Genomic DNA, 25,810 nt, shown 5'->3' with positions numbered 1-25,810 from the left:
AAAGTCTGCTTTTATGAAATTCAAATCCTTAAACTGTTTCCAGCCCCAGCAGGGGTTTGGACCTGGGTCTGTTAGAACTTCAGACCACCTCTCTACCAATTCAGCCACTTCCTCTCACAATAGATAGATAGATAGATTAATAGTCAGGAAAAAAGTACAGTAATGTCTCAATTAGCTGTCTGGCATAATTCAGATAACCCCCCCTCTGGATATTGCAAAACACTGGATATTGCATCGGTACCCCCAGTTGGCTATCCATTCGGCATTGATCAGAATAAAATGTCACTACCCTAAGCTATCCATCTTAATCCTGTATCCTAAAAACTTTCCAACAATATTACCCATGAGTATTGGTTTACTAGAGCCAAGGTCCAGCATCAGGATAATGAACAAGTCCAGATACTGCATGTCCGGATAAATGAGGGACTACTGTATTACCAAATATATCAGTGTAGTCTACTGATCCCCCAGTGCTTCTTCAGAACCCAGTGTATTTTACTCCATATCCACACAGTTGACTAACTTTAACCTCACCCTTAGCTGAAATTACCATTTTGGGTGATTTTAATGTACATAATGTAGAATGGGTATCGCATTCTGCCAGGATTGACGATATTGGTCTAGAATGTGAGCTGTTTGCAGAATAATTTAATCTCACACAGTTGGTAAGGCAACCAATTTGAATACCAGATAACCCTGGCCATAACTCCTATCTCTAGGATCTGTTTCAGACAAAGAATCCAGATCAGTACAGGATAGAAGTACTGTCACCACTTGGATCCTTTGACTACTACCTCATCAAAGCCTCATTAGTCAATTCCCCCAAACCTCCCTATTCTGAACCTGTCAGGGTGACCCAGTGGCACTTTGATAGGGCAGACTGGGATGGATTCAGAAATTATCTTGCTGACATTCCATAGCAGTCTTTCTTCTCAAGTGACATCATTTCTACCCAGTCCCACATTAACCCTAAAACACGTCCGGGGGCAAAATTTTACCCCACGCCAACTTTGATCATGTGGCATTCTATGTGATATAGAGAGACCAGACTGGGTATGGCTATAGCTTCAGTTTGGTGTTTGCTCTGTGGGTGAGAGGTATGTGCTTGGTGCTGTGACTATTAGTATGGGCGTTAAGATTGCATTGGTGTAAAATTTCACCCCCGTACGTAAGCTTGTACAATTTTGGTCTGCGACTTCCCCTCTCCTGGTGGCACTGCTGCCATAGAGAGACCAGGCTGGGTAGGGCTATAGCTTCAGTTTGGTGTTTGCTCTGTGGGTGAGAGGTATGTGCTTGGTGCTGTGACTATTAGTGTGGGTATTAGGAGTGCATAGGGGTAAAATTTCACCCCCGTACATAAGCGTGTACAATTTTGGTCAGTTATGGAGTTTTTTTTTAAGTTTCCCATTTAATTTCTTTTTCTTTTTTTTTAGTTTTATTTAGAGATGGAAATGAAAGTTCAATCATTATACTTTCAAATGACACCTTTGAGTAGAACTATTTTTTTTTTAATTTTCCAAAATTGGGGTAAAATATTACCCCTGTACGTGTTGCTGTCATAAAAAATAGGGGACGTGTTGTAGGGTTAATGATTTAATACAAGCTAGTATGGAATTGTTCATCCCAACTCAACAGTTTGCCAAAAGATCGGACACCCCAAAATGGTTTGATAGCAATTGTGCCAGAACAGTTGCCTAAAAGTCATTAGCATATAACTCTTAACATCAAAAACATCTGACTCACTCAGTCAATTTAAAATTGCTAGAAACCATGCAAAAGCAGTAATAAATCTCGCTAAGTCAAACTTTTATCACGACCAAGCATCCAAACTACTAAACAGTCCTAATGACAGTAGAATATTTTGGTCAACTCTCAGTTCTTTCACTAATAACTTTAACAGGTTATCACCCATTCCCCTGCCAAAATCTACATTACAAATGACCTGCTTGGTAAAGCAAATACCCTTGCCAGTACTTTTACCAGGAATTAAATGTTAGAGGTAGTTAGCCAGGACGTCTATGTACTAGAACTTGACTCTCCCAAAATTGCTGTGCTTAAAATACAGACTAGATATGTAAAATCCATCCTAGACAATTTACCAACGAGCAAAGCTCCAGACCTTGATGGAATTCCTCCAATTGTTTTGAAAAAGTGCTCCCAAGAACTTGCTTCTATTCTTGCCAAATTATTCGGACTATGTATACGTACTTCTTCATTCCCTAATTCTTGGAAAGAAGCCAATATCCACCCATTTCCAAAGAAAGGAAATTCCTCTGACCCCTCTGATTACAGGCCAATACCTATCACATCTCTTGGTAAAGTATTTGAAATCATAATGAATAAGCACATAAATAAACATCTTGAATCCAATAACTTAATTAGTGATAGACAGTATGACTTTCGTCACGAAAGATCCACCATTGATATGCTTAATTTCCTGACTCACTCCATCCATCAATCATTTGACTAACATGGAGAAACTCATGCAGTAGCCCTTGATATTTCTAAAGTTTTTGACAGCATGTGACACCGTTCCTCGCTATCCAGACTCCCTTGTTATGGACTAATGTTTTTTGTTCCTCTGATTTTCTCATATCTTGGTGACAGAAAGATAAAAGTAGATGATGTGGAGTCACATTGAGAGACAGGCTGACGAATGAGGATATAAAGGAGCGTTGTGATGTGGATGTGATAGGAAGCATTATGAGGAACACACTGAGGTGGTTTGGCCATGTGGAGAGGATGGAGGGTGAAAGACTGATGAAGAGAGTGTATGTGAGTGAGGTGGAGGGGGGAAGAGGGAGGGGGAGGCCGAGGATGAGATGGAGGGATGGGGTGGAGAGGTATATGAGAGAGGGGGGTGTGAGTTGGGAGCAGGGCAGTGAAATGGCGAGGTATAGGGCGACTTGGGGGCGATTTGTTTGTGGCCACCCCAAACGGGATTGAGGCGTCTGGCAATAGATAGATAGATAGATGTATATTCCAATTTCCACTCAGTTAATGCCGGTGTGCCGCGAGGATCAGTTCTGGCTCCAACCCTATTCCTCCATCCATCTGTCCATCATCCAATCCTGTGCTGTTCCATGAGGAGCGTAGGTGCCCGGGGCTAGGCAAGTTGGTCCTGACATGTAAGATGAGAGTGACCAGCCTCACTCATCCCTGAGTCGCTTTATATGAGCAATAAACCCCAACCACCCCTTTGATATAAACCTACACAGGCTCAATCCAACTGGAGTACCTTAATTACCCACTAAACCACCAGGCGCCATAATTTGGTTATATGGTTAGCACGTGGCGTAGTAAATGGTTTCCTGGTGTACAGGAAACCATTTGGCTTGTTACTCAGTGTAGAGTTACCCATAGGCAGAAGGAAGAGGAAAGAATGAAGGAAAGAAAGACAGAAGAGGGAGTGTAAAGTCACTCGTAGGCAGTAGGAAGATGAGAGAACGAAAGAAAGAAAGACAGAAAAGGAAGGAAGAGAGGAAAGGGCAGACACCTAAAGCAGCACTACATTGAGTGAGTGGATGGTGAGTGCCCCCACCTACTGCAACCCTATTCCTAATTCATATTAATGATCTCTTATTAGTCACCCAAAATCCCATCCATTTATATGCAGATGATTCAACATTTCACAGTTCATTCACACATAAACACCCATTCTATCTATCTATCTATTGCCAGATGCCTCAATCCCATTCGGGGTGGCCACAAACAAATCGCCTCCATGTTGCCCTGTCCCCCGCCATTTCACTGCCCTGCTCCTAACTCACGCCCCCCTCTCTCATATACCTCTCCACCCCATCCCTCCATCTCATCCTTGACCTCCCTCTCCCTCTCCCCCCCTCCACACTCACATACACACTCTTCGTCAGTTTTTCACCCTCCATCCTCTCCACATGGCCAAACCACCTCAGTGTATTCCTCCTAACGCTTCCTATAACGTCCACATCCACACCACGACGCTCCTTTATATCCTCATTTGTCAGCCTATCTCTCCATGTGACTCCACAGGCTCCTCTTAAATAATTCATTTCCACTGCTCTCACTCTTGACTTGTGCCCTTCCAACAACGTCCAAGCTTCACTTCCATACATTAGAGTTGGTATCAATAATGCTGTCATGTAGTAACTTTTTCACTTCCATGCTCACTTCCCTGTTTCTTATCACTACTTTCAAGGAACCAGCAACCTTTCTTCCCTGCTGTACCCTTTCAAGCACTTCACCCTCCAAACCTCTATCCTTACTCATCACACTACCCAAGTACTTAAACGTACTCACATTTTCCAGTTCCTCACCATCCAACCTCGCTGTACATTCACTGACTTCACCTCTCTCAAAGACCATCACTTTACTCTTCCCTATATTCACCTTTAGTTTCCGTTTCGTACACACTCTCCCAAACTCATCCACCAAGCCTTGCAGCTCCCCTTCGTCTTCACTCAACAACACAGTATCATTCTCAGACAACAGTACAGGGAGTTTCCAAACTTTACCCTCTCTCACCAGGGCCACTCCAGCATTCACTGCCCTACCTTGTACCTCTTTTATTACCCCATCCATGTACAGATTGAACAACCATGGAGACATGACACATCCCTGTTTCAACCCAACCTTCAGAGAGACAAATTCACTCAGTTCACCATCCACACGCACTGCAGCCTTAGCACCATCATACATATTCTTCACAGCATTCAACAACATCCCATCTACTCCATATATTCTTAATACTTTCCACAATCCTTGTCCATCGACCCTGTCATATGCTTTCTCCAAATCCATGAAAGCTGCATACAACTTCTTTCCCTTCTCTAGAAACTTTTCCACTAACGATCTAAGAATGAATATCTGATCTACACAACCTCTTCCCTAACCTCCCTGTTCTTCTGCAACTAATTCCTCTGTTATTTTCCTAACTTCGTCAATTAGTATCCTACCATACACTTTTCCTATTATACTGAGAAGACAAATGCTCCTATGATTACCACACACTTCTTTTTCCCCTTTTCCTTTGTACAAGGGAACAATTATACCTGACTTCCAATCCTCTGGGACTTTACCTTCCTTCGAGGCCAATCTGCACATCTTCCACATCCATTCTACTACTATGTCTCCCCCATGCTTCATTTCACCACACACTCCATCAATTCCTGGGGCTTTCCCCAATTTAACTTTCTTCATTAATTCCACAACTTCTGTCCTAGTGATTTCATCCTATCTTCTCACCTCCCTCCTTCTCCCAGCCATTCCCTAGCCACTTACACTCGTATCACTTCTATCCTCTATGTTCAACAATTCCTTAAAATGTTCTCTCCATCTGCTCATTTTTTCTCCCTTCCCCACTAGTAATCTATCATTTTTATCTTTCACTCCCCTGCTAACTTCACTTCCACCCTGTCTTACTCTCTTCTTCACCTCTTTCCAGAACATTTTCTTACAGTCCCTCCACTTTACACTCAAATTCCTTCCAAATTCCTCATCCACTCTCTTCTTACTCTCTCTTACTAATCTTTTTACCTCTCTTTCTACATATAACTCTCTCTTCCGCCTCCCAACTTCTTCCACGCCCCTATTTCTCATCCATTCATTGTATGCTTACTTCTTTTGTGCCACAGCCTGTCTCACCTCTTCATTCCACCACGCTGTTCCTTGCATCCCCCTCCGTCTTCGCTTCATCCCACACACCACATCACATGCTACACATATTTCTTCTGTGAATATCCTGCACACACCTTCCACGTCCCCCATCTGCTTCAATTCATATTTACCCAATCGTTCCTCCACTTGTCTCTTATATTCTGCCTTTTTCTGATCCTCTTGTAACCTTTCCACTCTCCTTGCAAATACTCCTTCCCTTCTTCTATTACTCCATCTTATTTGGATCTTGATTCTGGCCACCACCAAGTAGTGGTCAGAAAGTCCACTCCCCCAACCTCTATAAGCTCTTGCATCCATTACACATCTTCGCATCCTTTCATCCACACACACATAATCAATCATTGCTTTCCTTTATTTCAGTTCACCACCCACCCTTCTCATCACTCGCCATGTATACCTGTGGATCATTTTATGCCTGAAGAGGGTATTAGCTATCACCAACCCCCTTCCGGCACAAATGTCCACTAACGCACTGCCATTCTCATCTATCTCAGCAAGCACACCTCACTCACCAACTATTCCATCCACCTTCACATTCCCTACTTTACCATTCATATCACCATTCAAAAACACTCTCTCATCCCTTCCAAACTTTTCCATGCACACTTCCACATTTGTCCAGAACTCTTCTCTGACTCTGCTTGCACAATGTTGGCGCATATGCACACACAATCGCCCACATTTGTATTCCAACTTTCAATATTACCCACAAAATCCTTGACCCAACTGATCCATACTCTTTTATGTTCATCATCCATCTTTTACTCACAACTATACACACTCCTTCTTTTGCCCTCTCATTCTCACCTACTCCTGCACATATACCTCATCCACACTTCCATTCTCTCACATTCTCACCTCTCCATTTAGTTTCAGTTACTCCACATACATCAACTTTCACACCCTCAAGCACCTAGACAATCTCTCTCTCTCTCTTTCACCTCATCATTTGCACCTATTACATTCCATGTTCCGATTACCATGTGTTTTGTCCGGTCCTCGGTCGTCATCTTTTGGTCAGTCCTTGTCCGAGGCTTCTTGTTCGTCTTTTTAGTTAGTTGTGCGTTGAGGGGCACTAACCTTCCGCTGACCCTTTTAGTCGCCTTTTACAACAAGCAGGGATACTGGGGGAGTATTTTTGAAAACCCCCCTACCCCCAGGGGGGGTACAGCCATCTCCATAAATCAAGACTCATCTAGGATCACTGAATGGGGACAAAATAACCTTGTCTCATTTAATGCTATTAAAACCAAATATATACAGTTTACTAATAGACAAATATTGCCAGATTCCTATATAACCTTCAATGCTACTAATATTCCCATTTCCAACAGTATTGAAATTCTCGGTATTTCACTTAACAGTGACCTCAGCTGGACCTGTCATGTCAGATCACTTGCTAAAACTGCCTCAAAGTAACTTGGATTATTGTGCAGAGTTCATAGTTTCTTCGATGACGAGCAGTTGGCTATAGTTTAAAGTCCAGTGCACTCCAAGCTGGAATATTGCCCTCCCTTGTAGGGTGGATGTGGAGAGCTTGCACTAAGGCAACTAGACAAAATTCAGAACAAAGCTGTTGGAATTATTAATAACTTTGCAGTTACAAATAAACTACCTCCCCTGGAGGCAAGAAGGAATGTTGCCTTCCTTTCATCATTTTACAGATGCTTTTACGGCAAATGTTCAGACAGAGTTTCATCAATTGTGCCACCTCTTCATGCCTTCCCCTGTGCTGCACGGGCATCTGGTAACGGTCATGACTGGTATGTCACACTGCCATATTGCAGAGCTTCCGCCTATCAGATCTCTTTTATTCCTCGAACTGCATCTCTTTGGAACTTGCTTCCCCAGAGTTGTTGCCCTGTAAACTTCAACCAGCAGCTGTTCAAGCCCAACTGTTACAGATTTTTTATAAATGGAGGACACTAGTAATCTGGTGTATGGATTACTTTTTTTATTCATTTATTTTTCCTTTCTCTATTCTGTTATTTTAAAAAAAAATGGATGAATAATTAAAGGGGGTGTTTGAATAAGTGATGTATGAATACTGAGGATGCCAGAGAATTAACAAATGACAGAAAAGGTGGACGAAGTTTGTATGGAGATGTTCATTACAAGCATTTTTTTAGTTTTTTCCCCACTGGCAGCCAACAGATTGCCTCTGTCTGCCCTGTGTGTATGTGATGTATATCTATAGTTATCTTAAATGACCTATCATCTATAGTTATCTTAAATGACCAGTTTTTTTGTATTTCCCTATTTATTCCAGCTGATGCTGATTGATTTTATTTAGCTGTAGGAAAGCATTGAGGCCAAAGGATGAATATTTATTTTAAGAGAGTTAGTTTACTTCTTGCATACTGTACTCTTTGATTTTGTGATACAGGTAATAGTTTTTCTAAGCCTGATTTAAGAAAGTTGTTGATACTTTAATGCAGTACCTTTGGATTAAAGACAGTAGTGAAAATGTGACTGGCTCGCTAGTGGTTGAGTCTTTGTGGCATTTATTCACCATATTATTGAGAAATTGGTGTGCCCATTTGAATCTGCTATCATACAGCAGAATACTGTACTGAGAAAATCTCTCTCTCCCTGCCAGGATCCAAGTCAGTGTTTATAGATGTGCAGTTTGAGACTGAGGAAGTGATGGATGGTGGTGAAAGACAAACACAACCAGGAAGAAGAGCTGGTCTTGTGTTTGGCCTCACATACAGCCCCCATTTAACAGTCAGGATTCAGCTTCATGCTCACCAGTTCAATCTCTTTGCAGAGGGTGAGATTTTATACTGTTTGTTCATAATAAGAAAGTCTTATGAGTATAATACATGGTATATATTTGCAGCAATACTGGGATCTTGCATCCATGAGAATGTGGTCAGCTTAGTATGGCACAGTCTTTTTTTTCGCTCATTTTCATCCGTCTTAAACAAGCCATAAAGCACACTACTAATATTCATTGATACAGGATAACTTTGTGATGATGTTGATTATCAGTAAGTGGAATACTTGAAAGACTTCAGAACTTGTACAAGAAGGTGTTCGCTTGCTTAGACTGTGTTTCTCTATTCCCAGCCATCTTAGATTGGGCTGCAGGATGCAGAGGTACTGATATATTCAGTGTGAAATGCGTAACAGATATCCTGCTTGTAAGTCAGATGTAAAGGGAGAGTGATAAAGAGAGTGAAAGACAGAAAGTGAAGAGGAAATGGTGGTCGATGAATACCATCTTAAAGATAATGGAGCACTGAAGGCGGTTGCACACTAGAAGCAATACAAACCATGTTACGTATGTGTCTTATATGTCTTTTAATTGCACCTGAGCTGTTTCAGTGAGGTAGCTTGTAACAGAAGGTATGCTATGTGGCATTCATGGTGGAGCTTCTTGTATGAGTTACCTCGTTGAGTAAGCTCAGCTGCAAATTAAAGACATGTAGCACAAATGCAGCTTTAGGTGTGAGACAGCCTTTAGGGTCAATGAACTAGGAACAAATGGGTTTGGAAGTTTGCTGAGTTCATACAGGGAGTGTTTAATTGGAGTGCTGAAGCTGTTCATGGTTTGCAAGGGTAGCATCTAGTCAGAAAGGTACAGCTTATTAGAATGTGGAGGTTGAAAGAGCAGTGGGGGAATGAGAAGTGGTAGGGTTGAGTGCAAGAAAGGAATTCAAATGTAACAAGAAGAGAAGCAGTTGAGAGTGCAAAATGCAAAGAGACCAGTAAAGAAGGGAAAAAAATGAGGTAAATGATGAATTTCAAAGGAAAATGAATACACACTACAGTATTCTAAAGTTTGAAAACTTATTTTGGAAAGAGGTACACAAATACATAAATTTAGAAATGAGTGAGAAAAGACTGTGAAAATGTGAGGCTTGTGAGTGGAAGAGTACTAACAAAAGGAAGTGAAGTAAAGAGCAGATGGAAAGAATATTTTGAAGGGATAATTTGTGGGAGTGATGAGAGCAGAGTGGTAGTAAGTTTGAGAGGTTTGGTGGTACGCAGAGACAGCATGCGGTGCTTGATAATGCGACATTAAGAGAAGTGAAGAATACTATGAAGAGGTTGAAAAGTGAGAAGGCATTAGGTTTTGATGAGATGTATGCAGAGATAATTAACTCAAATGGAAGAGAGTGGAAACAAGTGTTTAGTGGAATTAGACCCATTTCATTGGGCATGCTGTTGATTGATTCTCCCCTTATCATATCCTTTTCTTTTCATGGCTGTTTGTACATATTCTCAGCTAACTTGCAGGTGTATAAAACAAAAAGTAAGTTAAACCAGCTTTAATTAGTGTTAACTAGTAGCCACAAAGATTGTACAGTGGAGTTGGTATCACATCTGTCGGCAAAACTGATTGCACCAAAGAATTCTTGTGAACACCAGAAATGCAAGATAAGAGTATTGTTACACCTAGTTGTTGTTATGTCAAAGTTGGTTTCAGCCACAGCTTTGTCTGAGAAAACTAAGTCTTCATGGAATGTAGCAAGTCACCGTAGAATGATATAGTGAGAGCAGACACCACAAGACTCTTAGTTGTAGTTCTCATTTCTTTAACTTTGGCCTTCGAACCTATGGTGGGTTATTTACCTGATACCCTTGGATACTAAGTCACTGCATCATCCAGGTTAGCATTGTTCCCTCCCCTAAATGTTACCTAGATACTTACTTTACCATCCAACCCTCAGTGGATAGATGGACACCTGAGTCAAGTGCCACCAGGTGTCTCCACCATTATTAGAACCCAGCTTTTGGGCTTGTTTTGTACCTAGCAGTGGTAACCACTCAGCCATCTAAGAGGCAAATGATAAACCATGATTATCTCTTCTATATAATAAGGTGCTGGCTTGTAAAAAATGTAAAGAAACGTAATAGAGTATCGTGCTTGTATATTTTTCCCACCACCAGTGCTTCTCTTTTACCATTCCCCTGTATGTTCAGTGTTATGATCCAGTTAATGATTTTCTGTTAATAAATCCTGCTGAAACACATGATTTTAGCTATATACTTAGACTTTTTCTTTCATACCAGATGCTATTAGTTCTAGCATATAATTTACTGATTATTTCTGTCATCCAGCCTCACTTGTAAATGACCCCAACTTGAAGCGTTTAGAGGGACACCTTGGGTTCCTCGATTCTCACTATGGCATCAAAGCAGAGCTGCTAATGGTGACAGACGGTGGGCATGTGAGTATTGCAGCAAAGGATCATTTTGGAAATGGAGAAGAACTTATGAATACTTGTGCGGTATATATGAATGTGTTAGAATGTGGGAGGAGGCATGGTAGGCTAAGAAAGTGGGTGTGTATAGTAAGTGAATGTGTAAGAAAGTGATGGAAGAAGGTTGATGAAGATAGGATAACTAAGAGGGAATGAATTGGTTGCATGAATATTGTAAGGATTATCCATCCATTCATCCATCATCCAATCCTACGTTGCCCCATGAGGAGCGTAGGAGCCCGAGGCTAGGCAGTTAGTCCTGACATTTAAGATGAGAGTGACCAACCTCACTCATCCCTGAGTGGCATTATGTGAGCAATAAACCCCAATCACCCCTTGGATATAAACCTTCACCGGCTCAATCCGATTAGAGCACAATAATTACCCACTAAACCATCAGGTGCCAAAATTTGGTTATATGGTTTGCATTCATTTTTTTTATCTTGATAGTTGTTAGCTTGACTCTGATAGATAATATGAAGGACATACGTGTGGATGGTTATGCCTATGAGGTGGAGTCAGAATTCCAAGGACTTGCATGGTAAATGAGTGAGTGTTTGGCCCATATCATTGGGCATGCTGTTAATATGTTTTCCCTCTACCATGTTTTAATTTTTTCATGCTTTCTGGCCCCTGTGTCACCTCATCAATGTTGGAGAAGGAGGTCAGAATTAAACTGATGATGATGATACTGATTATGATGATGTCTGTCAGTTTTTGTAAATTTGGTAACTTCCCAGAAGCTGGTAGCCACATTACTTAGGCCCCTTGTATATTCTTGAAGCTGCATAGGAAATTTTAACATGTATTGGGTTGCTCCTCTGGTGTAATTATGATGCATATTATATCCATGCTTTTACAGTATATATTAATTGTGTTCTTTTCTTTAACATGATGTAGTTAACAGTGAAGCCACGACTGGTGATTGCATACCCAGGACAGCAAGAGGATGCTCTCCTTGAAGGCTATTGGGCTCGGTATCACTCTGACAAGATCTCTAGTGTTACCATTGATCTTTATACTGAGGGTTTACTGAAGCAGTACCTCGATCTGACTGTCAATGGTAAGTGGCATGATTAGACACAGCTGATTGTGTCATGCTTCTGAAACAGACATATAAATGAATGTTATTGTTTTTTTTGTTTATATATATATATATATATATATATATATATATATATATATAAATTACTTACAAAATTTTAAAATTTCAGTAGTCCTGTTCAAGTAGCCAACTGAGTACAAGGATGACTGTTAAAGACATAGCACAGTAAACTCTCAATTTGTCCGGTGCTGCTGGCTCGGCTCTATGAAGGCAATATATGGCAAAGTTATGCAACATCTGGCACCAAACAGGATGTAACCGGAGATTCCGTGCAATACCCGGCATTGAGGCGTATCAACTGGCGTGTAAGCAGTAGCCAACTGGCACCTAGAAAAACCCTGAAATACACCAGCCAATGAGAGTGCCTGCTGCATACCAGCCAATCAGAATCTGTCACAGGAGCTGCTCACCCGGTGCACTTAGTGTACCGTACCCCCGTGCTGTTATTCTTGCCCATGGATCTTGTAAAGACGTGTTTGTGCATTCCGCTCTTCTGACCATGCGGTCGCAAAACCTTAGTTCTGTGACGAATTCTGTTGCATCCTATGCTCGTTGCTGTTGCAGAGCTTATGGCCTGTCAATGATCATGCCCAAGTGCTGTATCATGATCCTGAAATTACGAACGCCCATGGTGCAGTACAGTACTGTACTGCAAGGTTTACAACACTACCCTCCAGCGATGCGAAAATTTGGTGAGTGCATACAGTAGTACACTATGTACTGTATTACTGTACTGTATCATTACTGTGTTGTATTTTATGTGTGTTGTATTTTATATTTAATTTTCATCCTTTACTCTTGGGAAAGTTTTCAGAATAGAGAGTCAAGACAGATAGTAAAATGATATCTGGCTCAGTGCGAAATGTTGAGCCGATTGGATGGTACCATGCAATATTCAGCATTTCACTTTATTCATTGTAGGGTATGTCTGAATTACAACAGATAATCAAGAGTTTACTTTTAAATGCCAAGTAGTTTTATTTGGCTGAGGGAGAGAGACTTTTTTTACCCATATGGTTAAGACGATTGTTACCCCCTTAGTTTTTCACTTAACCAACCTGTGTGTGTGCATTTTTTTCTCTTCTTTTTTTAATGTGTCCTATTCTGGGCAAAGGCTTCAGGGTCTATCTGAAGGCCTAGTAGTCCTCCACCACTTCAGCCCTAACACCCACTGTCCATACTGAATACATGCTAGGGCAGTCTCATGCAGGACTGGTGTACTGATATTAGTTGGGGTATTTTTACTTCATGTCGGCGGGTCTTTTGGTAGATCAGTAAAGTCTGCTTTTTATGAAATTCAGATATTTAAATTGTTCCCTGTCCTGGGTCCATTAGGACTGCAGGCCACCTCTCTGCTGATTCAGCCACCACCCCCCACCATTCAACCACCTCCTCCCCCATGTGCATGTGTATGTGCAGAGATGCTTTTGTTTTTATTTAATTGCCTTTTTAGATGACTGAGTCAGGTTCATAATATCCTGTTTTGTATTACTGGTTTACCTTATATCTCTTTAACCCGTGCTGTCCTGGTGACGTGAATTAACGCGGCAACATTGCAAGGTCCCTAATTTGCACAATTTTCAGTTTTCGCGAGTGATTTCGCGAGTGATTTTTGGCATGTATACACGGGACACCTTCCTCTATTCCTCTACAAGATGCCAAGCAGGAACAATGCCTTACACCGCATAATCTCCCCCCCCCGCACGCCATTGTCTCGGCAATTCACCTGTTACCAGTGACCTTGTCAGTAAAGACATTCAGGGCCAGAGTGATTCCCCAATCGATGACAATGTGGAGGACAAAGTTTACACAGCATTTGAGGAAGAATCAGTCAGAAATGATGATCAGGTAATGTGGGGAAAAAAAGGTCATGAATGGTGATGAGTTAGTGAGTGAAACAATGCTTATAATGCCTACATTACTGTTTGAAAACCAATATACTCTTGTACTACGGATAAATTCGTACCAAGTAAATAAATAAATACTGTTTATGAGTGGATAAAATAGTTACCCTCCCATAGAACTCGTTTTCTTTGGTGCCAGCCTGTTAGAAAACCCAGTCAGGTAAGGAAGTACATGTACCTAAATCGCGTATTTTAAACCTCAGGTGAGCGATTTCTCTATGAATTTTCGATGTTTCTCACCAAAAGCGGATGTTTGGGCCAAAAAAAAAAGGTCCAAAAACATCGGGATGGGGCGGGTTAAATTTATGAATGTTGATGCTGCTAATTACTTTACAGGTATTAGGTATCTGGTTCCATGGGTGTAGTGTTCTCATTAGAAGACAGTCTTTTCTTACATCTTTAATATGGTATGAGTGTTAAAAGTTAAGAGTAAAGTAGAAGTGGGACTGTTAAAAGAATGTATAGTTTCCATGGAGTGGATATGATAAGAAACAATATTATTCATATAAGATGTGGAGTAAGAGAGCCTATTTTTAACTAAACAGAAGAGTGTGTGCATAATGTAGATGCTGTGATCATTTGGAATAAATAGATTTAGGTAATATAGTGATTACAGGTTTAAGATGGAAGTTGTGGTAGACCATTGTTTTTACATATTGGGACGCTCACCATCCACTCACTTGCTGTAGTTCTGCTCTCGGGTGTCTGCTCTTTCATCTCCTCCATCATTCTTTCCTTCCATCCTCTTCTGTCTTTCTTTCCTTCATTCTTTCCTTGTCCTTCTGCCTGTGGTTGACTTTACACTCCCTCTTCCGTCTTTCTTTCCTTCATTCTTTCCTTGTCCTTCTGCCTGTGGGTGACTTTACACTCCCTCTTCTGTCTTTCTTTCCTTCATTCTTTCCTTTTCCTTGTGCCTGCGGGTGACTCTACACTGAGTGACAAGCCAAATGGTTTCCTGTACACCAGGAAACCATTTACTACCATGGGTGGTAACCACATAACCAAATTTTGGCTCCTGGTGGTTTAGTGTGTAATTATTGAACTCCAGTCGGATAGAGCCAGTGAAGGTTTATATCCAAGGGGTGTTTGGGGTTGATTGCTCATGTAATGCTACTCAGGGATGAGTGAGGCTGGTCATTCTCATCTTAAATGTTGGGATCAGCTGCCTAGCCCCGGGCTCCTACACTCCTCATGGGGCAATGTAGGATTGGATGATGGATGAATGGATGGATAGTATGCCTGGAGAACTTGAATGCTTAAAGGAATTTTAATGATGGTATGGAATCGCATGTAAGAGTAGAGTAGGTGCTATCTAAACAAATGATTTTGTGTATTTACCTAATTTTGATATACAGGAAATGAGCTACACTCGTGGGGTCTAGTCTCTGTTTCTCAGTAAGTCAAATTTACCTTTAAACTCGTTTAAGTTTTTATACTGGACGATCTCTTTGTCCAGGCTATTCCACAGGGCTATACATCTATAAGGAAAACTATATTTCTTGATATCCTTCAAGCAGCTTGGTTTCTTGAGTTTCATTCCGTGTCCTCTTGTTACTCTCTTATCCCATACAAACAGATCTTCTTTGTCAATTTTATCTACTCCCACCATGGTCCTGAACACTGCAATCATGTCTCCTCTCTTTCTCCTTTCTTCTAAGGAAGGCAAATCCGGCTTTTCCAACCTCTGTCTATATGACAGATCTGCCAGACTGGGGACCATCTTGGTTGTTGTTCTTTGTATTCTCTCAATCTTGTTTATATCTTTCTTTTTGTGTGGGGACCACACTACTGCTGCATATTCTAACCTGGGGTGAATCATGGCCACTATCAATTTTTTCATCTCCTCATGCATGTAATGAAAAGCTACTCTTATATTAGTCAGGAGTTTATACGTCTCTCTAACTGCCTTGTTAACGTGTTTTTCAGGTGACAAACTGTCCTGGACCAGCACTTCCAAATCTTTCTGTTCTCTCGCTTTTGTAACTGGTTCATTACCCATAAAATAATTCAATGATTGCCTCTTGGTACTTTTACCCATTTCCAATATTTTACATTTCTTTGCATTAAATTTCATTTCCCACATCCGGCTCCAATCGTGTATCCTATCCAGATCCTCCTGTAGCATTTTACAATCCTCCTAAACCTCTACCTTCCTCAAGATCTTTGCATCATCAGCAAACGACTTGCATAACTGTTCACTCCATCTACCATATCATTTACATAAATCAGGAACATTACTGGCGCCAACACCGAGCCCTGTGGGACTCCACTTGTTACTTCCCTCCATCCAGACGTCCTCTCCTTTATTACTGTCCTCATTTGTCTGTCTCTCAAAAAGTCTCTCATCCATTCCAGGAGGTTCCCCTTCAGTCCTCCTTATATGCTCTAGTTTCCACATTACTCTCTTAAGGGGTACCTTGTCGAAGGCCTTCTCCAAATCTAAATACACACAATCCACCCAACCATCTCTCACCTGTAGCTCCTCAATCGCTCTTGAGTAAAAACTCAATAAGTTGGAAAAACATGACCTTCCACTTCTAAATCCAAACAGAGTATCAGCGAAAATATTCATCTCTTCCAGATATTTTATTCATCTATCTTTCAGAATTCTCTCGCACAATTTTGCGACCATTCTGGTTAGGGACACTGGTCTATAATTCAGGGGTTCTTCCTTGTTTCCTCCTTTATAAATTGGTACCACATTTGCCCTCTTCCATTCTTGAGGCACTTTCCCCTCTTCCAGAGAACACACAATTAAACTGTGAATCTTATCCGCCAGTTGTTTTCTGCATTCCTTCAGTACCCAATTAGAGATTCCATCTGGTCCTGGGGCTTTCCTTACATCTTGAGTTTCCAGTAATTTATACACTTCCTGTACTTCCACTTTTATATCATTTATCACTACATTTCTAGTCACTCCCTCCCCTTCCACAAACTCACTTTCATTAGTGAAAACTGACTGGAAACATTTGTTCATTATTTCTGCTTGCATTGCTGCATCTTTATAGACCTCTTCTTCTGCTGTCAGTTTGTTGATTCCTTCCTTTTGTTTCAGTTTGCCATTGACAAATCTATAAAACAGCATGGGTTCATCCCTACTTTTGTCTATTATACCTTTTTCAAAATTCCTTTCTTCCTCTCTACGTATTCTTGTGTAATAATTTCTAGTTCTTTTATATTCTTCCTTTGTTCTGTTGTTACCTCTCTTTCTCCAGTTGTTCCATGCCATGTCTCTCTCTTTTTTTTGCTATCATACACCTATTAAACCACTCCTTTTTTATGTTTTCTTTCTCCCTTACTCTTGGCACAAATTTTTCCACTCCCAAATTATAGAAGCCTAGAAAAATATCCCACTTCCTCTGTATCTCTCTTGTTTCTCTGAATTTTCTCCAATCTGCATTTTCAAAAAATTTTCTCAATCCCGTAAAGTTTGATTCCCCAAAGTTGTATCTTCCCTGCCTGTAAAGCTCGTCTCTTGGCTCCACATTCCCTGTTATCATCTGGAAATCAAAGACCACATAATCACTTTTTCCAATAGGACACAGATATTCCAAGGATTCTATTACATTGTGTTCTTTGGTAAACAGTAAGTTTAGTCTTGCTGGTGTGTCCTCCCCTCGGAACCGTGTCTCTTCTTTGACCCATTGCATCATCACTGTGTTCATTGTTATATTTAATAATGTAGTGCCCCACGAATCTTTGCTGCCTCCTGAGTCCCATTCCTCCCAGTTCACCTCTTTACAAGTGAAGTCACCCATTAAAATTATATTGTTACTTTTCTCAATCATTTTCTGTAAATAGCTAGCCATGTCTGACAACATTTCCTGGTATTCATCATCACTCCATGCTCTTGTCTTAGGGGGAACATATCTACTGCCATATCTCTCTTGCTATTCTCTCCAGTTTCTAATTTCATATACATCACTTCGGCCCTGCCTTCTCCCATTTCCATGGTATCTACATTTATGTTGTTCTTCACTGCTAGCATCACCCCACCTCCCGTTTTTTTCTTTTCTGTCTCTTCTCCACAGTTTGTATTTACCATCTCCCATATGAACATCAATATCTTCCCTTAATTTGGTCTCTACAAAGCACATAACATCAGGTTCATGTACCCTCAAAAAATCGTTGATTTCTAGCATTGCCGATATTAAACCATCAACATTAGTATATGCCACCTTCCAGTTATTTTTGATGTCTTTTATACCCTCTTTTCTCCTTCTCTTCGCTGATATCACTTCCGTAATTTCTGATCCATGACTCTCCAATAAAACACTGTCTTCTCTTCCTCCAGTCTCTGTTCGTTTTTTTACCTTTGCTTCCTTTACTAATTCCTTTATTTTAGCTCTTTCTTTCTCATTTGCATCTCTCCATATCCAAACATTTTTTAACCCTTCCTTGTCTGATAATTTCCATGTTCTACTGATAATTTCATTTACTGTCACCTGAGACTTAAACTTAACCTTCAATAGCCTTGCCCCTCCTTCCTCGTACTTTCCTAGCCTAAACACCTCTTCAATCTCATCTTGAGCTTCGTTGTTTTCCTCCATGACTGCTGATATTATTTCTTTAACCTTACTCAGTTCTTCTTTTTCTCTTTCTGATCTTATCGTCATATGTTTTTCTTTAACTCCTGAAATTATTATACAGTACATTTTTTCTTATCTGCTACATCCCTAACTAAAGATTCTCTACTTCCCAGCACCCTAACCACTTCTCTCTCCACTTTTTCCTTGCTTTGTTGTTAGTGTAATCTCTTTCAAACTTACATTTCCCTCTCCCTGAATTTTCTTCCACCCCTTATGTTGCTCCTTGATTTCTTTAATGTGCTCGTCCTGTATTCTTGATTTGGATTCATACTCATCTAGTTTGTTTTTCATCCTGTCTCTTTCTTCTTCTTATCTGCTACATCCCTAACTAAAGATTCTCTACTTCTCAGCACCCTAACCACTTCTCTCTCCACTTTTTCCTTTCTTTGTTGTTATGTAATCTCTTTCAAACTTACACTTCCCTCTCCCTGAATTTTCTTCCATCCCTTATGTTGCTCCTTGATTTCTTTAATGTGCTCGTCCTGTATTCTTGATTTGGATTCATACTCATCTAGTTTGTTTTTCATCATGTCCCTTTCCTCTTCCAACCTCTTATTCTCCCTCTTGTGCTGCTTTATTTCATTTGATGCTGATTCATTACTCACTTTCAATTCTGTGACTTCTCTTTCTTGCTCTGCACTGCGTGTGCAAACTTTTTCCAGTTTACTTTGTAAATCTATGATCTCTCTCTCCTGCTCTTGGGTTCGTTCCTGTAATTTTCTAATTACTACCCATACCTTTTTTATTTCCTGGACATTCCTCTCCGCTGTTTTCTCTACTCCAGCTACTCTTGTTTGGTTCAACATAGTACTTCCATTTCCCACATCGTCTTTGGAGAAGCCCTCGAATTCCTTTTCACCAGATGTAAACAAAGCTCCGTTGCCCTCCGCCATTGTGCAACCATATGGGATCTTCTCTCGGGTGTTAACCCATCTCAGCCATACAATCACATCCAGCTTATTTTGGGTATATCGCAATAATACCACAGTGTTCCAGTGTTATAACAGTGAGTGTAACGGCCAGGTATTCGGCCAGGCATGGAGTTTTCCATGACCGGCCTCGCCACACAGGACGTCCATGTGGACCTCGCCCCTGCCGCCGAAGAAGTCGTTGCCCCTGGTAAGAGGGTGAGGACGGCCTCCGCCACTGGTGACGAGTGAGGTGCGCCAGAAAAGTGGATACGGCCTTCCGCCCCAGTTGGTGATGTCCCCAGTGAATCAAGGAGCTTCATTTACATAGCAAGGTCGGCTGACAACACCCCTGTATTTTTGAATCCCCGCAGGTTGTCGGATGCCATCGACAAATCTTCATGGGGTAAGTATTGTATAGCGGGATCACTTAGAGTTTTAGGTGAAGGAGCAGCTATTAAGTTCTGTGTTTTTGCAGATGATGTGACCAAAATGACTGTACCACCAGAGTCCCTCACCCAGCTGGGGGACTGGCCAGTAAGGTGTTGGTTGGCTCACTCACCTTCCTGTGGCGAGTTCTCATATGGGAAAATAGGGCCTGTTGCTCCTGATGTCACGGAGGAGGAACTTGTTAGTAATCTTCGCTGCCTTGGCAACTATTCCTCCCAGCTAGAGGAAGTCACCCGCCTCATGATCCGCCCTCCTGGTGGTGAGGCAGCAGTGGCAGCCAGGGTGGTACAGCTCAAATTCAGGGGCCCCCTGCTGGAGCAGGTCATACTTGGCCACTTATGTTACTCTGTAGAGACTTACACTTTTCCCATCCTGAGGTGCTATACATGCCATCGATTTGGGCATGGCACAATATCATGTAAAAGTAAAGTTCGATGCTCTCGTTGCAGCAGGTTCCATCCATGCAAATCCCCATCGGGTGGTCATTGCACCAATGACCCCTACTGCTTCTTCTGCTGTGGCGCACACCAAGTTGTCTCCCGCATGTGCCCAGTCTACCAACAGGCACTTGCCATCCATGATGCTGCTAGGGCTGACCCGTCAGCCCTGTCGGATGTCAACACCCGTTTACGTGCCCTTAATCCATCCGGCCGTATTCCTCTCAGCTCCAACCCCTCGACAACATATATAGCTCCCAGTTGGATTTCCCGGCCTGTTCAGGAGGGTCTAACATATGCAACAGTGGTTAGCAACCGCTTTTCAGCATTGGAAGATCTTCCTGAAACATCTGGTAGTGAGTCTTCAACTGAACCAAGTGAAGTGGAGTGAACAGTTGCCGTGTCCTCCCACCCAACCTCCCAGTCAGCAGTGCTGCTCCACCCTCTCCGTTCACCCAAGCCCCATCGACAGCGTCCCCACCCAAATTGGACCTCTTTCCCACATGCTGCACAAGAGTCAGTAGCTCCTTCCACCCAGCCTGGTGTCATGTCAGCCAGTTCCACCCCTTTAATGGCCACAACTCCCGCCTCAGATCCAAACATATCTTACGCTGCCTTCCCCAGATCTCCTGAGAGGGGCTCCACACCTGGTGAATCTCCTGCCCCTCCACGTCAGCCTGTACCAAGGACAACCTCCTAATCTTCCCCTTATGCCAACCCCACAGGTGCCCATTCTACAGAGTCCTTTGTGGACCTTCTGCTTACAGCCCTGTCCATGTACAAAAATGGACAGTCCTTTATAGACATATGTGTCAACCTCCTGCCTCAGTTTCTCTCTCTACTCTCCCCTCAGTGATGGCTCATTTACCTCTACGTAGATTCTTCCTCTGGAATGCCAGATCGCTCCTTCGGAAAACATCCGATTTCAAGCAGACAGTAGCGGACCTCATCCCAGATGTTATTGATCTATGTGAGACTTGGTTATCTCCACATCTCCATCTATCGCTCAGGGGTTTTACTGTATACCGAGCTGATCGTCAGGGTGTCGGAGGAGGTGTATCTGTCGCAGTCAGGGAGGATGCGCCTAGCTCGGTTCTGCCATTGATCCGCCCCCCTTAAAGGGTGTTGGAAGTTCTTGCAGTCCGTCTATCCCTCGTGCAGGGATGGATCACTGTGGCGGTTTGCTACAACCCATGCAAGGACATAGGCCTGGAAGAACTCCGGGCCTATCAAGACCAGCTCCCTTCACCATGCCTCCTCCTGGGTGATTTTAACACCAGACACCCCCATTGGGATCCTTTCCTGACCTGAGGTTCTGGCAGTAGGTCAGGAACTTCCCTTTTCTGGTTTCTGCTCGAAAGTGATCGCTTCACCCTGCTCACCCCATTGGGGCTGCAGACCTGTAATGACCCGCACTCAGGCCTACCTTCCACACTTGATCTATATGTGGGGGATCCTGTTTTTGGAGGCTCAACCATCTGGACTGCCCCATATTTGGGGTCTGACCACCTTCCAGTTATCCTAGATGTCCCCAATCTCTCCCCACCCTGCTCTGCTCCACCTCGTCCACATTGGATCCTCACACGAGGGTCTTGGTCCTTCTTTATGGCAACCCTTGATAACACTGGGCCTCTGCCTGGAGGACCCTTATATGATCACGTGACAGACTTTACATCCTCTGTGATTGCAGCAGGTAAGGCGACCTTCCGCAGGTCCTCAGCATGTCCCCAAGGCACTGCCACGGTTCCTTGGTGGACAGAGGACTGCACCAGGGTTGTCCGGGCTAGGAGGTCTTCCTGGAATGTCTGGCAGAGTTGTCCCTGCTTACATGTGTGAAGGTCAAGACTTTGTCCTTAGATCGGACTATATGAGCTCTCAATTCTCTTCTGGGAGGGTAAAAAGCTGATGATCACAACCATCACGTGATCGTGACCAACCTGGTGAATTACATATACAGGCATACCCCAGTTTAACAGTGCAGTTTAAGTTAAGTAAAAACCCATCGCTAGGGAAGGTATGTGTCTTGGGGTAGATTTATCATGTAAAGTATAGGGATGCATTATTGAGCCTTGGGTTTCCCCCCCAACCAAATCCTAAACCCATCCAAATGAGTCCAAAAACAAGTTTCTAACTAACTTAAACCCCTAAATAGCTTTAAAACAAGCTAAACTAAGCACAAATGCAGATTATAACTCACCTAAACCCAAAAATAAAATCTGAAAGTCATCAAAAATGTCTGGAAAAAATAAAAATAAGTGTACCCCATAATGACAATGTTCACCCCACCTGTGACTAAAACACATTAATATAAGTCTTAAAACAGTTTATAAATCAACCTAAACACAAAATCTAAGTCTAAAATATCATCAAAATCAGTTTAAACAAAAACAAAACTCATCGTTATTCCAGGGTTTGGCCATCGTTCGGCAGGGTAGGGTGGTATTTTTACCCCCATCTCTATGCCGGGGTATCACATCTAGGGGTATCATACCTCAGGGTCTGCCTCTACACTACACTCACAAATACTGTATGACCCTTAGTTGTTTAGGGCCAAACATGGTTCTTAGCCACCCACCACCACCACCAGTACACAAAACAGAGACCCAGCTAAACAGAACAGAACAGAGTACACTTGAGCAGAGCACACTGTGGCCATCACCCAACATTCAGAACATACTAACACAGGATAGGTAACACCACAGATGATGCATGTCCACACTGCCAGGCTTCACACAAACAGTGACACATATATTTACAGACTACAGAGCACTGGCAGCAAACAGACAGTCGCACAACATACCTGGAGTGGAAGATCTCTGGTTACATCCAGTAAGGGTGATTGGTTTCCTCCATTGCTCTGGTGTTTTGTCCCAGTGACACTGTGTGCAGCCAAACATAAAATTTTAAATAGTTGCTAATTTTTGTAAGGGCCTGGATGCTGTGTGGTCGTAAGCATTTTAGGTGCTGATTGCTGATGCCATTCATTCCTATGCTTGTTGACTTTTGTATTATCTCTATAATGTTGTGTATTTGTTTTGGAGTGAATATACTTGCATTGTGGTCAGGTTTTATTGAAAATTATAGGCTAGGGGGTATTGTGAGCCAGACTTAGTCATGGAAAAATAAAGTTACTGTAGTTAGAAACTCAGTCATGCTGCCAGTATCATAATGCAGGTACCTCCAAGTTATGGCTCAGTTGAATAAGTATCAGTTGGGTATATAGCTTTAGTATTTGTGGTGCTTTTTTTTTTTTTTCCAGAATATTGGAATTGATTGTGTAACGAACTCCATGGTCTTTTGCATTCTGATGCGATTGTAGGAGGTTGTGATGTGTGGTTTGGTACTCAGAATATCTTCTGTATGATAGTGCAGTATTGCACTCTGCCTGCTGTCATAGTTATCCTAGGTATGAATTCTGATGCCAGTTTAATTAACATTTTTTTTTATCAGGCACAGCTAAGATAAGGAGATTGCCTGTGGGAACGACCGTGATGACACTGGAAAATTTCCACCTTAGCTGTCCTGTTGCTTCAGTTGGCTTCGAGGCTGCAGTATCCCTGAAGAATGATGCTTTAGAATGCAAAGTGCAGGTTGGATTATATATTCTCTTTTATTTCATGCTACTGTCTTTATAACTAAGAATAAGCCATTTTTCATTTTGTACAATGGAATAAGTGCAGAAGTATTTGTTTCAAGAGCAATTTTCCCTCCACTTGTCCTCTAAAGTAATGGGGAATAACCACCATTATAGCAGTCACTGAAAGCAATCACAGACTGAGGCTGTTCACATGTGACACTGCTGATTTTTTTTCTAATTTCTGGTTGGGATAGAAGAAACCTTTTTACTCTAAATACCGTGGCTCTAAATTTTTTCCATCATCCAACTTGGCTAAGCCTTCCACATAACTATTTCCTTGCCAATAATGTCACGTAATGTAATCGCTCATCATCTCTTAGTATCCTTGCCTTGATCCCCTCACCCCTCCTTTTTTGTTTTCCTTGTGAAATGTTTCAGAAAATTGGATTACCTTTCTTGTAAAATTAACCTGTCAGAGTTTGAGTGTGCCAAATTGACTCTTTGCAACCTTTCAGACTACTCACTTGTTAACTCAAGGACACGTAACCCTTTTTGGAGTGTAGCTGTTAATAGTGGGAGCTGTTTCATGATATTTTTTACTAACTTGGACACAGTCACAACACTTCCACTTTTCTGACACAGGTCCACTTATCCAGGTTTTATGGCATATTAATGGATAAACTATGATAATTCTGTACCCCAGTGGACGATGTGGCACTGACCGCAATGTACCTCAGTAGAGACCATTTAAAATTGAAATTCTTACACTTTTATTTTACTAGTGGTACTTTGTATTATGGGAAAATTCCTGTAAATTTGTATATACAGTACATGATTCAGCATGCCCTTTTCCATCTCTTACTCACATAAAAGGTCTATCTGTCTGTCTATAGCCAGATGCCATAATCCTCTAAGGGATGGCCATTTGTCTTTGAGTTAGTGGTTTTACGGGGTGGGGCACTAACTCTCCGCCAACCCACTTGTTGTCATGTAGGGTTGGTTATATGGTTACCACCCGGCATTGTAAATGGTTTCCTGGTTTACCGGGGACCCATTAAGCTTGTCATTCAATGTAAAACCACCAGAAAAAGAAAGTAGAGTAATAAAAAGTGGCAGGAAAGATGGGAGACTTAGGAAAAGTGGAGGGCAGACACAGAAAAAGAAAGATAAAGGTGAAGGAAGATGTAGGCAGCACTACATCAAGTGAGTGGATGATGGTTCCCTCCACGTAACAGGTCTTTGATTAAATTAGATGTATAATTTACGAGTCATTTAGAGTAAATGTAAAAATGAGTAAAGTCATGGTTATTGAGAGAGAAGGGGACTCCCAGTGTGATGTTACAGTGAATGGAGAGAGACTGGCATTGGCGAGAGAGTTCATATACCTGAGTACAGTGATAGAGAAGAGAGGAAAATATGCAAAAGAAGTGGAAAGTAGAATGACACAAGGAAGGAAAGTAGCTGGTGCAATGAAGGACATGATAAGAAACAGAGACTTGAGTGTTGCAGCTGCATGAGGCATACATGAAGGAGTGTTAGTGCCAACATTAACATATGGATGTGAGACTATGGTGTGGCATGAAAATGAAAAGTCAGGAATGAGAGCAGTGGAGATGGGACTGCTGAGGAATGTATGTGAAGTGCAGAGGGTGGATAGGATACGAAATAATGTGATTTGTGAAAGATGTGGAGTGAGGAAGTCTGTGGACACCAGAATCGAAGAGAGTGTACTGAGATGTTTGGTCATGTGGAGAGAATGGATGACAATAGAGTGATGAAAAAGGTATATATGAGCGAATTTGAAGGAGGGAGGAGGCGAGGTAGGCCAAGGAGACGGTGGAGAGATATGGTGGATGAGTGTGTGAGGAAGAGAGGTTTGGAAGTCGGTGAGGCTAGGGAAATGACAAGAGATCAAGCTGGCTGGATGAATGTTATGAGGAGAAATGCATGATATGGATTCGGCACCCCTTTT

General features: G+C 41.9%; 1 protein-coding gene across 1 annotated transcript in view; it reads left to right on the top strand.

Annotated features, from left to right (window-relative positions):
• LOC145393722 (uncharacterized) overlaps positions 1-25,810 on the top strand; it is an 848,279-nt gene that overhangs the window by 227,472 nt on the left and 594,997 nt on the right. Inside the window, exons 27-30 of the mRNA XM_080267765.1 lie at positions 8,255-8,428; positions 10,726-10,835; positions 11,769-11,931; positions 23,712-23,851. Of these exons, the coding sequence (XP_080123891.1) occupies positions 8,255-8,428; positions 10,726-10,835; positions 11,769-11,931; positions 23,712-23,851 (587 nt within the window). The remainder of the gene's footprint in view (positions 1-8,254; positions 8,429-10,725; positions 10,836-11,768; positions 11,932-23,711; positions 23,852-25,810) is intronic.

This window comes from Coenobita brevimanus, chromosome 25 (genome assembly GCF_032717465.1).
Source record: "Coenobita brevimanus isolate Jiangsu-jjx chromosome 25, ASM3271746v2, whole genome shotgun sequence".
Classification (NCBI taxonomy): Eukaryota; Metazoa; Arthropoda; class Malacostraca; order Decapoda; family Coenobitidae; genus Coenobita; species Coenobita brevimanus.
This window is presented reverse-complemented; position numbering and strand designations above follow the sequence as displayed.